Source organism: Myxocyprinus asiaticus, chromosome 20 (assembly GCF_019703515.2).
Source record: "Myxocyprinus asiaticus isolate MX2 ecotype Aquarium Trade chromosome 20, UBuf_Myxa_2, whole genome shotgun sequence".
Lineage (NCBI taxonomy): Eukaryota > Metazoa > Chordata > Actinopteri > Cypriniformes > Catostomidae > Myxocyprinus > Myxocyprinus asiaticus.
The window spans coordinates 14,205,531-14,220,052 of NC_059363.1; the positions used below are offsets into that span (position 1 = coordinate 14,205,531).

At 37.8% G+C, this 14,522-nt stretch overlaps 1 protein-coding gene across 1 annotated transcript; it reads left to right on the top strand.

Annotated features, from left to right (window-relative positions):
- The first annotated feature begins 517 nt into the window (after positions 1-517).
- On the top strand, positions 518-9,000 carry LOC127411402 (cyclin-dependent kinase 1). Its single transcript, XM_051646938.1, has 8 exons — positions 518-663; positions 1,389-1,438; positions 1,640-1,796; positions 3,411-3,534; positions 7,194-7,364; positions 7,630-7,793; positions 8,266-8,407; positions 8,488-9,000. The coding sequence occupies exons 2-8, from the start codon at positions 1,402-1,404 to the stop codon at positions 8,599-8,601; spliced, it is 909 nt and encodes a 302-aa protein (XP_051502898.1). The 5' UTR covers positions 518-663; positions 1,389-1,401; the 3' UTR covers positions 8,602-9,000.
- Positions 9,001-14,522: the final 5,522 nt, after the last annotated feature.

Here is a 14,522-nt window from a genome sequence, read left to right on the forward strand (position 1 = left end):
CTTCACAGAGATTAAATTCAATAAATTTGATATTTACTATAGGTTGATAGATTTCATCTGAATTCTAATCTTAATGAGGCCCTCTTTGTAGCGTGCCATTCAATCCATCTGTTGATGCATACAGTGGCATTGGCACACAGCAAACATGTACAGTCAGACACACACCTTTACCTAGTGGCAGGCCTGACAACAAATGTAGGCATACAAGAAATGAACAAATATAACTTATTTGAATGGTAAATTCCTTGGCCTTCATCATTTTGAGCCTTGACCAATCTAAAACTAGACTTTAGGACTGTATCTATAAATGAAAAAGAGACACGTTGTGCTTCTGCACTTCTACAGACTCTACACACTACTAGTATCTACACGGAACACAGAAAAATAAATAAACAAACGCGCAAGCGCACATTCACACTCGAGCCAGACGCTCTGCTCCCGCTCCAAACCGCCTCATCTTCTGATTGGCTCGTTTGAAGACGAAAGATAGATCTGATTGGTCGCTTTTGAATTACGCCTTCGCGGCTAGTTTGAATCAAGGAACTCAGAGCTCAGCGACACATACAACATCCGCACGCTCTTTCCTCTAAAAAACTGTATCTGGACATCTGAGGAAAAGAGGGAAATTTGGACATTCATTCTGATTGTATAGAATTCCAAAAGGTATGTTTTCATTTCTGGAAATGGTAACCTGTTTTAAATCCGACCTTCAAACTTTTTAAAGTTGCGTTAGGTCCTGCTCGGCAAAGACTCGCGAGACCTTTAATTTACAGTTGCTCATGCGATTCAAAATACAGAATAATTGCTTGTTTTGCGTTGGTGATACATACATATAAATAACAACAATAATAATAAAAAAAAGTTTACGGTTTTTACTAGTTCATTAGTGTCCCTTTTTAGGTTTTAAAACGTCTTTCTGTCTAATCTTGGTGTAACGTGGCCTAGTCCTTTTTTGTTAAACGGGTAAAATTTGATTAACTAAATATGATTTGATGTCTTTATAAACACAATGTTTTAACTCAGCAGAGATGTTATTTTTTTGAAAGATGCTGATGATTATTATTTTGTTTTATAAGGTCAATGTTAACAGTAAAAAAGGTCAGATTTTTTTAAATCTGTTTAAAATGCCTTTCTATCAGTTTGCTTTGAATGGTTCTCAAACATGAGCTACTGCTTTTAACAAGTTTGTTAATAAAGTTTTTGTTTTAATTAACCTTTAGAAGTAGAACCTAGCATACACTAAGGAGTCAATTCAAAACAACAAATATGATTAAGGGGATAACATAATAAAACGGATTATAAGTTTGTGTATGACATACTGAGTAATTTGAGATGTTGTGCTGACATTAATGAACATTTACTTTATTCTGTTTTGCTTCATAAATTAGTTGTGAGAAAAAAATGGATGACTACTTGAAGATAGAGAAAATTGGTGAAGGTAAGTTTTAAGTTTTTTTTTTTGCGCTTGTCATCAGTATTTTAGGCTCACGTGACCTTTGACTTTAGCTGGCTATTGTATGCACTTTCACCCACTCAAAAACTACATACAATTTGTTTCAAGGCCAAACACTGCATGAAAGGAGTCTTATGGAAACCCTCAGTCAAGCGTTCCATTGATGTCTATGTGTTTCTTCTGTAGGTACATATGGTGTGGTGTATAAAGGCAGGAATAAAACCACTGGGCAGGTGGTGGCCATGAAGAAGATCCGTCTGGAAAGTGAGGAAGAGGGGGTGCCCAGCACTGCGGTCAGAGAGATCTCCCTCCTCAAGGAGCTCCAGCACCCCAATGTTGTACGGTAAGAGAGAGGTCTTGTAGACACCAGCCTGTGTGTAAATATCAAGTTGTCCTGATATTTACTCGCAGAGAACAGCAGGAAACGTGACAAGAATAAGACAACCTAAAGGGGCTGTGAACTGAGAAATGGTGTGTTCGATCTCGTTGTGTTAAGCTTGTAAAATGTTCAGTTATGTTCATATATTACAACATTTCAATAGATACAATTAAAGAGAGAATTCATCTGAAAATTGCAAATGTCATTTACTTACCCTCATGCTGTTCCACACCCATATGACTTTCTTTCTTCTGTAGAACACAAATGGAGATATTAGGCAAAGTGTTAGCCCCAGTCACCATCCACTTTTACTGAATGAAAAAAAGATGCCATGAAAGAAAATGGTGATGGATGCTGTCATTCTGCCCAACATCTTCCACAGAAGAAAGATATGGATTTTCATATTGGAACAACATTATGTAAATGATAACAGAATTGTTTTTTTTGGGGTGAACTATGGATTTCAATTCTTTACATTTGTGTACAATTACCACATTTAATAGGCGACTAATTTGATCCTCAAGCAAAATGGTCTGTGCTAATATGTCATTCAGGTCAGATTGCTTGAAATGGGTCCTCGTAAATTCTGTAATAATGGGGAAAAAAAATCATGTTTTTTTTTTTTTTTTTTTTGTGTGTGTACCTTTTATATTAAATGTGGGGAATTTAACAGGTCACAATTTTGTTTTCTCACAAATCAAACTTTGTTTCCTAGAACCATGCAGGACAGGGCATAAATTAAACGTTCGGTGCTAGAGAAAATATTGAAGAATATAGCGCAGAAAGATCAGCGCTGGTGTACACAGCACTTTGCTTTGTCACACTGCTCACTAGAGACGATGAGAGGGTGCAACCGTCATCATGAAGTCTTGTGGTCCGGATGGAATCAATCCAGGGTTTGGACCCAGACCACGGTGACCGGCGTAGCTAACGTAGCAACTTCATACATTCTGAGAAAGCAGAACTGCTTGCGTTTTTAGCGACATGCACCTGATCATCTAGATGTAGAACATAGGCTAAATATCGAAAAAGTACTCAAAAGCTTATCATCGATAACGTGGATTTATCATGATAAAAAGATTCTATAATATTCTGATTCTAAATATCAAGATCAGTTTATTGCCCAGCCGTACTGTGACTTTAAGATCTCAAAACTTTCTTGTCGTCACTGCAAAAAGAGTATTTGTTGAAACCAAGCTGCCAAAACACCTCATTCTCTACATTGTGATGTCAACTGTGGTAAAGGTTTGCATCTGACTGCCTCCACAACAGCACATCCATGCCTAATTTATTTTTTTAGTTCTGAAGCCCAGCCAGTAGTGGTGAGCAGTGAGATCGCGAGAAGAGAGAGCAGGTCATAACAGTGGCCGTTTACAGAGCGTTTCTGACAGAGGGTTACATTAATTGTTTTACAAATACTTGACTAATTATAAATAAACCTCAAGGAACATATTAAAATAATAAAAAATGCATGTCATGACCCCTTTAAGGGTATGTCTCCAGAAGAATTCATGGTGCCATGATTACTGTTTAATGTATGAACTCACCTATTCTATTTGCTGGTTTCCTTTCTCACAGCCTGTTAGATGTACTGATGCAGGAATCAAAGTTGTACCTGGTGTTCGAGTTTCTGTCTATGGATCTAAAGAAGTACTTGGACTCTATCGGATCAGGCCAATATATGGACCCCATGCTGGTCAAGGTGCAGAGAATATTGCATATTGTTGGACAATGATCTGATGTTCTTTGTTACTGAAATGTTTTTTTTTTTTTTTTCTCATTCACATATTTCCAAATATTAAATTAACAACCTACAAAACTAATGCACTGACACAGAGGAGGAGATAAAAGCATTTCTCCAGATTTGGAATGAGGAGTAGTGTTGGGTTAGAGTCTAGCTTAGTCGAGTCCGAGTCTTTAAACAATCGAGTTGAGTCCGAGTCCAAAAGGGGCCGAGTCGGACTCAAGACAGAGTCCATAACAGTCAGAGTCCGAATGAATCTGTTCATGAATCTGAATTCAAATTGAAACCGTAAACTCAACATCAATATTTTAAGCTTATTTTAACTTTCACAACTAAGAAAACTCAATTGTCAATATAAATGTAACAAAAACACCTTTTTTATGATTAGTTTCCTGCTGAACAAACTTAAAAGTGGTTTCAGAATGAAAGCATATGCTTTAGGTGTATGACGAAAGTAGTAACTTGCTGAGAAGTTACACGACTGACAGGACGACATAGAGTGCAGACGCTAAGCACATGACATCATTGACATGATGTGGGTGACTTGACTTAATGAAGTTCTTAACCACGACGAAACCGCAATGCAAGCACCGTCTTGGCTGCACAAACGCAGCATATGATTTTACCAGCTTTCAGGTGACGTGGCATGAGAAACTGCCTTGTAGTTTCTAGTACATTGGCTACATACTTATCTTTATGTATTCGTCATGCCAGCCACCTCAGTAATCGATGTTATACAGCAGTCTCTGTAGTAACAGTCAAGTGTATTGGTTGACTGAGTGTGCCGCTCTGCAGGTGTGTTTGCTCAACACGGTGAAACAAACTCTGGCAAGTCTACAGCATCAGGGGGTGCTACAATTGCTTGCAGACAGTGTCCATTAATTTCTGTTTCGTTATTTTTATTTATTTATTTTGTTAATTGCATCACAAATCAAATGCCATAGACTCTGCAAAAAATCCCAAGTCCCAAAGGCTCGAGTCTGAGTCAAGTCCGAGTAAAAATGCATCCGAGTCTATGATAAGTCCATTAAAATACGAACTCGAATACACTAACTCTGAGGAGCTTAAAGGGTTAGTTCACCCAAAAATAAAAATTCTCTCATCATTTACTCACCCTCATGACATCCCAGATGTGTATGACTTACTTTCTTCTGCAGAACACAAATTAAGTTTTTTAGAAGAATATCTCTGCTCTGTAGTGATCAGACCTTTGTAGCTCCAAAAATCAAATAAAGGAAACATTAAAAGTAATCCAAATGACTCCAGTTGTTAATCTATATCTTTAGAAGTAATATGATAGGTGTGGGGGAGAAGGTGTTTTTTTATCATGAAAGTCACATGTGGTGCCTGTTTAGTTTCACTTTCACATCTGGAAGTGAAAGTGGAGTTTTAGAGTAATAAATGAAATAAATATTGATCTGTTTCTCACCCACACCAATCATATCACTTCTGAAAATACAGATTTAACAACTGGAGTCTTATGGATTATTTTATGTTTCCTTTACGTGATTTTTGGAGCTACAAAGATCTGATCACCATTTACTTGCATTGTTTGGACTACAGAGCTGAGATATATTTCTAAATATCTTTTGTGTTCTGCAGAAGAAACAAAGTCATACACATCTGGGATGGCATGAGGGTGAATAAATGATGAGAATTTTCATTTTTGGATCAACTATCTTTTAAAAAAAAACAAAAAAAAACGTAGCAACTCTTGCCAATTGAATAAAACAATGCAAAAATAAACGTTTCATAATGAAAATTAGTCAGAGATATGATTCATATACTGAAAGTGGTTAATGTAAAACTATTATTGTATCATTATTAATGTTTTATTTAACATCAAGGCTATTTTTCCAGATAGTATTTTTTGTTAATAATATTATTATTAACTATATTGTAGCATTTGGTTGCATCATATTGTGTTCTCAGACCTGATTAACTTAATAAATATACAGTATAACCTCCATCCTTCACACACTTTTGGCTTCGAGCTGGTGAAGAGGCTTTTCAAACAGAGATACGTGAGATGAGCCGATGAAGTAGCACAGGAGCGACAGTGTTACTCACTAGGACAGTATATTTTGAATAAATGGTCCGAACGGTCATGTAATTTAGCGCGAGCATGACACTGAACTGATGCAGAGCGCGAGAAGCAGAGTGCCAGTCTGTGCGCATTTATGGCGTGAGCATCCGCCACTGACTCGGCAACATCTGCACAACGGACGGCACGAAACAAAGTTCCGTGAAAAATATCAGATGTTAATAATAAAACAAACTCTTTGCGGGGGCATTTTTTGCCACCATATTTTGAATTTTGGGGGCATTTTTGCCCAGAGCCACTGTTAATTTCTGACCCTGGATGGAAAGGATGGAGATGAGAGATGTAACCGGTGATTAAGTGTCTCTCTTCACCATGCAGCTGGTACACAAAGCCTTTTTGCTATTTCTACCTTTCTTGTCAAATGTGCTGCATTATGAGTGATGGATGGAGCACCAAGATATGAAAGGCGTCAAAACTATAGATCGCTCCAAAGTCAGCTTGCAATGTTAACAGCTTTGTTAATTATTAACAGGAGCAATAGTTGTATCGCGTCGCTCGCTAACTGAGACAGTATAATGCCATTTTAATGTCGAATTAAAAGTTTTACATCTGTAACATTTTAATTCAGAAACTATGTGGCAAAGTGCTCCCTCACTGCGCGCACTCAAACTAAACTCAAGTGCTCAACGCGCTGCTGAAAGAGAGGGAGAGACAGAGTGGATTTACTCGCGCATCTTCTGGAATTACAGTTTGATACAAAAACAAGTTTATTGATTTGATTTGTTCATCTGTATCTATTGATGTAATAATTTGCAGATGCGTTGTAAAGTGCAAGTGCTCAGCGGTTAAGGCTCTGGGTTACTGATCAGAAGGTCGGGGGTTCAAGCCCCAGCACTGCCAAGTTGCCATTGTTGGGCCTTTGAGCAAGGCCCTTGACCCTGTCTGCTCCAGGGGCGCCATATCATGGCTGACCCTGCACTCTGACCCCAGCTTAGCTGGGATATGTGAAAAAAAGAATTTCACTGTATATGTGCAAATGTATAATGTGTGATAAATAAATATAATTATTTCAAATTAAAAAAAAAAAAATTAAGTGAATAAAAGTGTGCTGGAATTTCCCACGCTATGAACGCGGAGCTTGCGGGGATTATTAAAATTGTGCGCAATACCCACAATCCCGCACTGAATTTCAGGCCCTGTGACTTAAGAGATTAAGAAATGTCAAACTGAACTGTCTGTACAATGAGATGTTATTGTGCACACTACAGTATTACACACTAGTTCAGCTAACAAGACACACAAGCCGCTACATTGTTAAAGACTAGGTCTGTTACCATTTTTTTTTATTAGCTGTTATTTAGATAATTTTATTTCAGGTTTTTCACTCTCAAATATCTGTTTCTCTGTTGTTCTTTGTTTGAAATCAGTTTGTTTGCTTTTGATTTGTACAATATGAAGTAGGTATTCGAGTCTGACTGATGGCTGAATGTACTGTACACAACACTGCTCTATGCTCCCCCCCCCAAAGCAAGTGATACTTTTGTGATAGAAACTCTGTGTCTTCTGTCTCTAGAGTTACCTGTATCAGATTCTCGAGGGGATTCTTTTCTGCCACTGTCGCAGGGTTCTGCATCGAGATCTGAAGCCACAGAACCTGCTGATCGATAATAAAGGTGTTATTAAGCTGGCAGACTTCGGGCTGGCACGTGCCTTTGGAGTGCCAGTCAGAGTGTACACACATGAGGTAGGTACACATACAGATCCCATCGCACTTTTATAAAGATTCAATAGCTTTAGCTGTTTTTGAAACAGCCCAACAAAAACTTAAAGAACAAGGTTAATTAAAAATAACACAATTATTTTGTTATATAAAATAAGACACACACACACTTTAGAACTTTTTATCTTGTCTCCCAGAGATTGCAGCTGGTCTGATACAGGGTAAATAGCACTAAGTCATTCTATGACATACTGTCTGTGTGTAATGTGTTGACATTGTGATTGTACAGGTGGTCACTCTATGGTACAGAGCTCCAGAGGTGTTGCTGGGGGCCTCTCGCTATTCCACCCCTGTAGACATCTGGAGTATTGGTACCATCTTTGCCGAACTTGCCACTAAGAAACCGCTCTTCCATGGAGACTCAGAAATAGATCAGCTCTTCAGGATCTTCAGGTATATGCATACATAGGCCTGGACACAACTCAAAATGCACAATAATCATACATCCACTTCCTTTTTTAGATCCTGTAATATCATACTGTACTGCTGGAAAGTGTGGAAATGGCCACTTAGGGCTGACAAATTGCAAGTGCAATGCTTATAAGTAGCAGTAACACTGTCCTAAGCAGACACAACACCAACAGACAAATTGCTTGTTGCTGGAAACGTACCTTTGCATTACACTGGTTTAGGTAATTACTAGGTAACAGTACACATTGCATTTACAGTCTGAGGCCCAAGATTCTGTGTTTACAACAGTTGCTAATAAAGTTTACTACAAATGAAATAGCATTTTTGTTCTAGGACCAGCTCCTGGCTTTCAAAAGAGGCATGTCTCTGATTTCTAATTTGTCAAATTGGGACATATATGTTTATATTGCACATTGTACGTTTTTGTAATATTGATAGTTTAATTTGTGTGTAGGACTCTGGGAACCCCTAATAATGAGGTTTGGCCAGATGTTGAGTCGCTGCCTGATTATAAGAATACCTTCCCAAAGTGGAAATCTGGGAATCTGGCCAACACAGTGAAAAACCTGGACAAGAATGGCATTGATCTGCTCTCGGTAAAAGGGCATCCTGACATACTACATAACTGTTTGTATTCGTCTCTTCTTTTGATGTTCACTTTCATTCTCTTGTTCAGAAAATGCTGATTTATGACCCTCCGAAGAGGATTTCGGCACGGCAAGCAATGACACACCCCTATTTTGATGATCTGGATAAGAGCACTCTTCCCGCCAGTAACCTCAAGATATAAATGCACCTCACAGATCTTCTATTTCCCGCTCCATGTTTTACACATACATGGTCCAATGCAGTGTAAGTTCAGGGGTTATAATGAATCTAACTCTAAAATTCCTGGAGTTGTTTCTTAATCCAGAATGGAAGGAGGGGTAGACACTCCTCCAATCTGCAGTAATGCAATCTGAGTCTTTTGACACGCAATAATTAACTTTAAGTTTGTTAACTGAGTGGGTTTTCTACTTTTGTTTGTCTGTTTTTTGTTTGTCTTTTCCTATCCTGTTTTGTATGTTATATACAACACCCGTTTGTAAATAAAACATATATTTTTTTGTGGACCTGAAGTCAAATATACAAATAAACGGTGTTCTCATTAAAGAGCACTTTGTAGGATCCCATTTTGGACTGATGTCTTCTGTCGGTGAGAAATTGAGAATTAGCTTTTGTCCATTTGAAAGTAATTTTATTTTTATTTAACAATATTCTGAAATTAATATATTGATTTCTATATTTGTACCTAACAGAAGTGAATGTTTGCAACAAACCAACTGATACCACAAACATTACAGAATTCATAAAAATCCATTGCTAAGATAGACAAAAATGGCAACATCTGCTCAGACAAGAGTGAAATGCTTTAAAATTTGTTCAGTTGATTGCCAAGAACGAATACTAGCTCACATACAGTATTTTCTCTTTAAAATTATTAGTTAAATATTTTTTCAAATTTATGAAAACCTGATGGAAACATGGAAATGTTCTGTGTTACAGGAATGATCGTTAAATGAAACCCATAATTAAAATGTTCTTTTATCTTACATACTAAGAACAGATGTTGGGTATCTGCCAAATTAAAAGGAGGTAAACCCCTAGCTTATTTGCCATAAATGAAGACAGCATAAACACTGCTGCAGTTATCGCTCAGAAAATTGCAGTGGAATAAAAAATATATATATATATATATATATATATATATATATACAGTACATAAAAACCTGAGTTACATCTTTTAAGAACATCTTGATCTAACGTAATGAGCTCAGTGTTTGATGTTGGAGAATGCTGTCCTACACTGTTTAATCAGTAAGAAACTGGCATTCTGCGCTGCTGTAAAAGGGAGCGTTGGGGAACAAACACTTGACCCATTCATTCTTCAGTCAGCGTGACAGCATGCGATTGTTGCTTTCTGGTATTTCCAAGCCATTTCCCATTGTGTTGACCTAAAAAAAAAAAACATGCAGAAAACTTCAAAATCAAATTCACGGGCATTCCCTCATGATACAGAGTGTCTGTAAACTGTTGAAAAACAGTTTCATTACAGGAAACACTATGGGTGTCACGTAATATTAAGTTTTCTTTTAAATTGATCATTACTTTGTTTAAACAGCGAGTGATGGAGTGTGTAAGAGAAGGCTTCCTTCATGCTTTCTTTATAGTCACTCCAAATGTGATCTCACCACAGGCCATAAATGAGTTTGTCCATGAACCTTTCACCGGGTATGAATAACTAAACACAATAATATTTAGCTATTCTTTAACTTTCTGTTCCTTATGTTGAATGATATTAGATAATACATCTAAAACGCACCAAGTCTCATGAAATTTACACTCCTTTAAATGCAGATGTAGGCTACTTACAGTATATGACCATCCTTATCACTGAACAAAAGTCCAAAGTGTATTGTAAAAGAATAAATACTCCCGTTGTCCATGTCATTGTATTTTCTGTAACTTGAATCAGACTCAGTCTATTAAAGCTCTAGAAGTGCTGCCACTTAAAGGGTGGCACAAAAGATAAGCCTGTTTATTCTCATAAATATTCATAAGGTTGAGAACACTGTAGGCCATTGTACTTAAAACTACCAATCAGAATAAATAATTCCAGAGAGAAGTGTAGTAATAATAATTTAAAAATAAAACCTTGTCAAGTTTTTTCATTGATTCTTTTTTATTTTCTCCTTTTTTCCTTCCTTTTTTTTCTCCCCAATTTGGATTTCCCAATGCACTCTAAGTCCTTGTGGTGGCATAGTGACTTGCCACAATCTGGGTGGCACAGGACAAATCTCAGTTGCTTGTTGAGTGCACTGCCGCAGAGACATAGCACATGTGGAGGCTTCACACTATTCTCCACGGCATCCACGCACAACTCACCATGCGACCCCACCGAGAGCGAACCACATTATAGGGACCACAAAGAGGTTACCCCATGTGACTCTACCCTACCGGGCCAATTTGGTTGCTTAGGAGACCAGGCTGGAGTCACTCAGCACACAATGGATTCGAACTCGCAGCTCCAGGTGTGGTTGGCAGTGTCTTTACTCGCTGAGCTACCCAGGTCCCCTTTTTCACTGATTCTTAAGATATTTGAATCGCTTAGAGCTGGGGTTCAGGCCCTAAGTTAAAAATGTAAGTAATACTCATGAGCTATTGGGGTTTGTAGTAACAGTAACAGCAAGTGATCAACATGTTTAAGCAAGCATTAGCTCAGGCACTTCTTTGCACCAATATGTACTTATACAAGCTTGAACACTACCCAATTAAAAAAATAACATCTAAACCAGTCTTTAGAGGAGTTTCGGGGACTTGCCAGTTGGTCAGTCTTGGAGACCAATAGCTTGATCAGCTAAACACCAACTATGCCCAGGCTGGGAGACCAGCTAAGACCATAAAACCACCTTAGGCTGGTTAATTTTTTTCCTTTTCTGCACGGTAGGCAAAATGACTCCTAGTTGTCCATTTTAAAATAAACATCTTTGTTGGTCTCTGTTTTTTTGGTCTTTTTTCAAAACAGTTTCTGTTTCCTCTACTGGTTAAAATAACACTGCTTTCTGATGAAAGTAATGTGTGTATTCCTGTTTTAAGATTGTGCGTATGTTTCAAGAACAGCTTGATGACGGTGCTACAGAAGACAGAATTGTAAACACAGACACAATCAATCAACCCAGTGTGTGTGCTTTTGGAAGACAAGCAGGAAATTATGAGATACTGTACGGGTAAAGGTGAATGTGAGAGAAAGAGTGTGAGATTGGGAGTAAGAATTCAAGAAAAAAATTGATCTAATTTTTTCCCCCCACAATGTTAAAATAGCCATTGAAACCAAAGGGTCAGATAATCAGCAGAGATCATTCCACACAAACATAGAGAATACAGCTGGACACACTATACAATACCTCACATTTATTTCAACACTGGAAGACAAACAGGTTTGCAAGTAGATTTATTTACATGTGCTGTAACTTTCTCTGGTTAAAATGTAGGGTTTCTTGAAAGGCTGATCGAGGATCTGTTGTGGTGCAACTACAGGTTCCAGTGACCAAATGGCTAATAAACAACATGATCTCAGATCAGAGTAACTTCAAAACCTCTAAAAGGCTATCAGAGGGTCATATCTGAATGCACATAATGGGAGAATAATCATGTACAGGTGCTGGTCATATAATTAGAATATCATCAAAAAGTTGATTCATTTCACTAATTCCATTCAAAAAGTGAAACTTGTATATTATATTCATTCATTACACACAGACTGATATATTTCAAATGTTTATTTCTTTTAATTTTGATGATTATAACTGACAACTAAGGAAAATCCCAAATTCAGTATGAATTGGCGAGGTGAGGAGCAAAGGAAAGATTTCTTGGATGAATCACAGCATTTTCTTGTTCCCAGATTTTGCGAATTCGACAAGAGAGAAACGTGATCGATTCAAGGAATGCAAGAAAATCTTACATCAACGGAAGATCGCTTTTGCTGCAAATTGAGAATAGATACTAAGCATGCCCACAACAAGCGATGTCTTTCAGAAAATCAATAGACTGAGGAAGTCATGGTGTCTTTCTCATGTGGCCCCCAAGTGAACTTGACTCGCTAAATATACACTTGACCATCCAAGGAAGCTGGACGCCATTTTTTTTTTTTTTTTTGTGCTGGTTCCGCCTAGTGGCTGGAGTTTGTTTTGTGGAATAACACTCCTTCGGGACAGTTGTGGATGAATCTGCTCGTTCTTTGTGCTTATGCCTCCTATTGGCTGGAGTTTCGTGGAGTATTTTTTGCAGGACATTGGAAAGATTAGGGCATCTGCTGTACTTATGATACAGCCGGCTCACTGAACATTCATTTGACTGTCCGAGGAAACTGAACAGCTTTCTTTTTTCTTTTTTTTTTGTGCCGGTTCCGCTAGCGGCTGGAATTTGTTTTGTGGAGGAACACACCTTCGATACAGTTTTGTGAATGAATCTACACGTTCTTTGTGTTTATTCAGCCTACTGGCTGGAGTTTGTTTTATAGATTATAATTCTGTCTCACAAAATTTGTATAGAAACACTGGACTTGAGCAGTCCGATGGCAAAGTTGTCACGGGGACTCTCATAGGCATACATCGACTGTTTGAGTTTAGAGGGATGGACGCTGGTTGGCGCCATCGAGCGCGGGGTTAATGCGCACATTTTTCTTTTTTCTGTTTGTTTGGTTCTGGGGGAAGTTCGGGGTTTGATTGTTGCACTAATGTTGGAATGTGGTCTTTATCATTTTATTTTTGACACACAAATCTATTTTTTCTAATATGTAAAAATGTCAAATGTTAATATGAGTGGATTGTCTCTCTCCACATGGAATGTGAGTGGGTTGGGGCACCCCATAAAAAGAAGGAAGGTTATTTCTTTTCTTAAACACAAGAAATATGATATAGTGTTTCTTCAAGAAACGCATCTTTCCCCGCAGGAAGCTGAAAAATTTGGTAAGATATGGGGTGGACATGTTTTCTTTAGTGCTGGCTCAAGTAAGAGCAGGGGAGTCATTACCTTGATAAATAAGCATCTACAATTCAAATGTCTCAAACAGATTAAAGATAAATTAGGAAGAGTCATTATTGTTTTAGCAGAAATTCAGGGGCAAAAGTTGATTTTGGCTAATATTTATGCACCAAACGCTGATGATCAGGGCTTTTTTATAGATCTTGAAGGGATGCTGAAAGCCGCTGGCACCCCTCATGATATAATATTGGGAGGAGACTTTAATCTTTTGATGGACTCCTTGATCATAGTGAAGCAAATGTGTGCAAGCCCCCTAGAGCAACACTGACACTTCACATGGCGAATGATCAGACTCCGGTCGCTGCCATCTCTCTTGACACCGAAAAGGTGTTTGATATGGTAAAATGGGATTATTTTTTTAATATTTTGGAAATATATGGGTTCGGGAATAATGTTATTGGATGGATTAAGTTATTTTATAGACACCTGGTAGTGGCGGTACAAAAAAAATGGATTAATTTCAGATTATTTTACTCTGGATATGGGCACCTGGCAGGGTTGCGCTCTTTCCCCATTATTGTTCTGTCTTGCCCTGGAACCATTAGCAGCCGCAATTAGAAGGGAAGATGATTTTCCAGGGGTGGTGGCAGGAGGTGTGGCGCATAAACTTTTGCTTTACACAGATTATATTTTATTATTCGTCTCTGACCCCACTAGATCTATGCCTTGCCTCCACAGAATTATTAATTCCTTTTCTAAATTCTCAGAATACAGAGTTAATTGGTCTAAACCTGAAGCTTTAGCTCTGACAGCGTACTGCCCAGTAACAGCTTTCTAGCCGGGTGCCTTCCAGTGGCCCAAACAGGGTATTAAGTATTTGGGCATTTTATTCCTAGCAAATTTGTCTGATTTAGTTAGAGTTAATTTTGATCCCCTAATAAAAAGGTTTTCGAGCGATGTGGGCAGGTGGGCTTCATTACATTTATCTATGATTGTCAAGTCAAGTAACCTTTATTTATAGAGCACATTTAAAAACAACAGAAGTTGACCCAAAGTGCTTTACAGATCAAACAAACAAAATATATAAAAACAGATTGATTTAAAGTTAAATATAAAACATAATAAAATAAATAAATAAAAACATTTAAATACAACATCATGTATTAATTCATTTCAACCTGTTCA

Excerpts from the sequence above, each read along its gene's own strand:
- LOC127411402 (XM_051646938.1), top strand. The coding sequence starts at position 1,402 with ATGGATGACTACTTGAAGATAGAGAAAATTGGTGAAG. Across the intron at positions 1,797-3,410 it reads CAGCACCCCAATGTTGTACG|CCTGTTAGATGTACTGATGC; the intron begins GTAAGAGAGAGG and ends CCTTTCTCACAG. Across the intron at positions 3,535-7,193 it reads TGGACCCCATGCTGGTCAAG|AGTTACCTGTATCAGATTCT; the intron begins GTGCAGAGAATA and ends TTCTGTCTCTAG.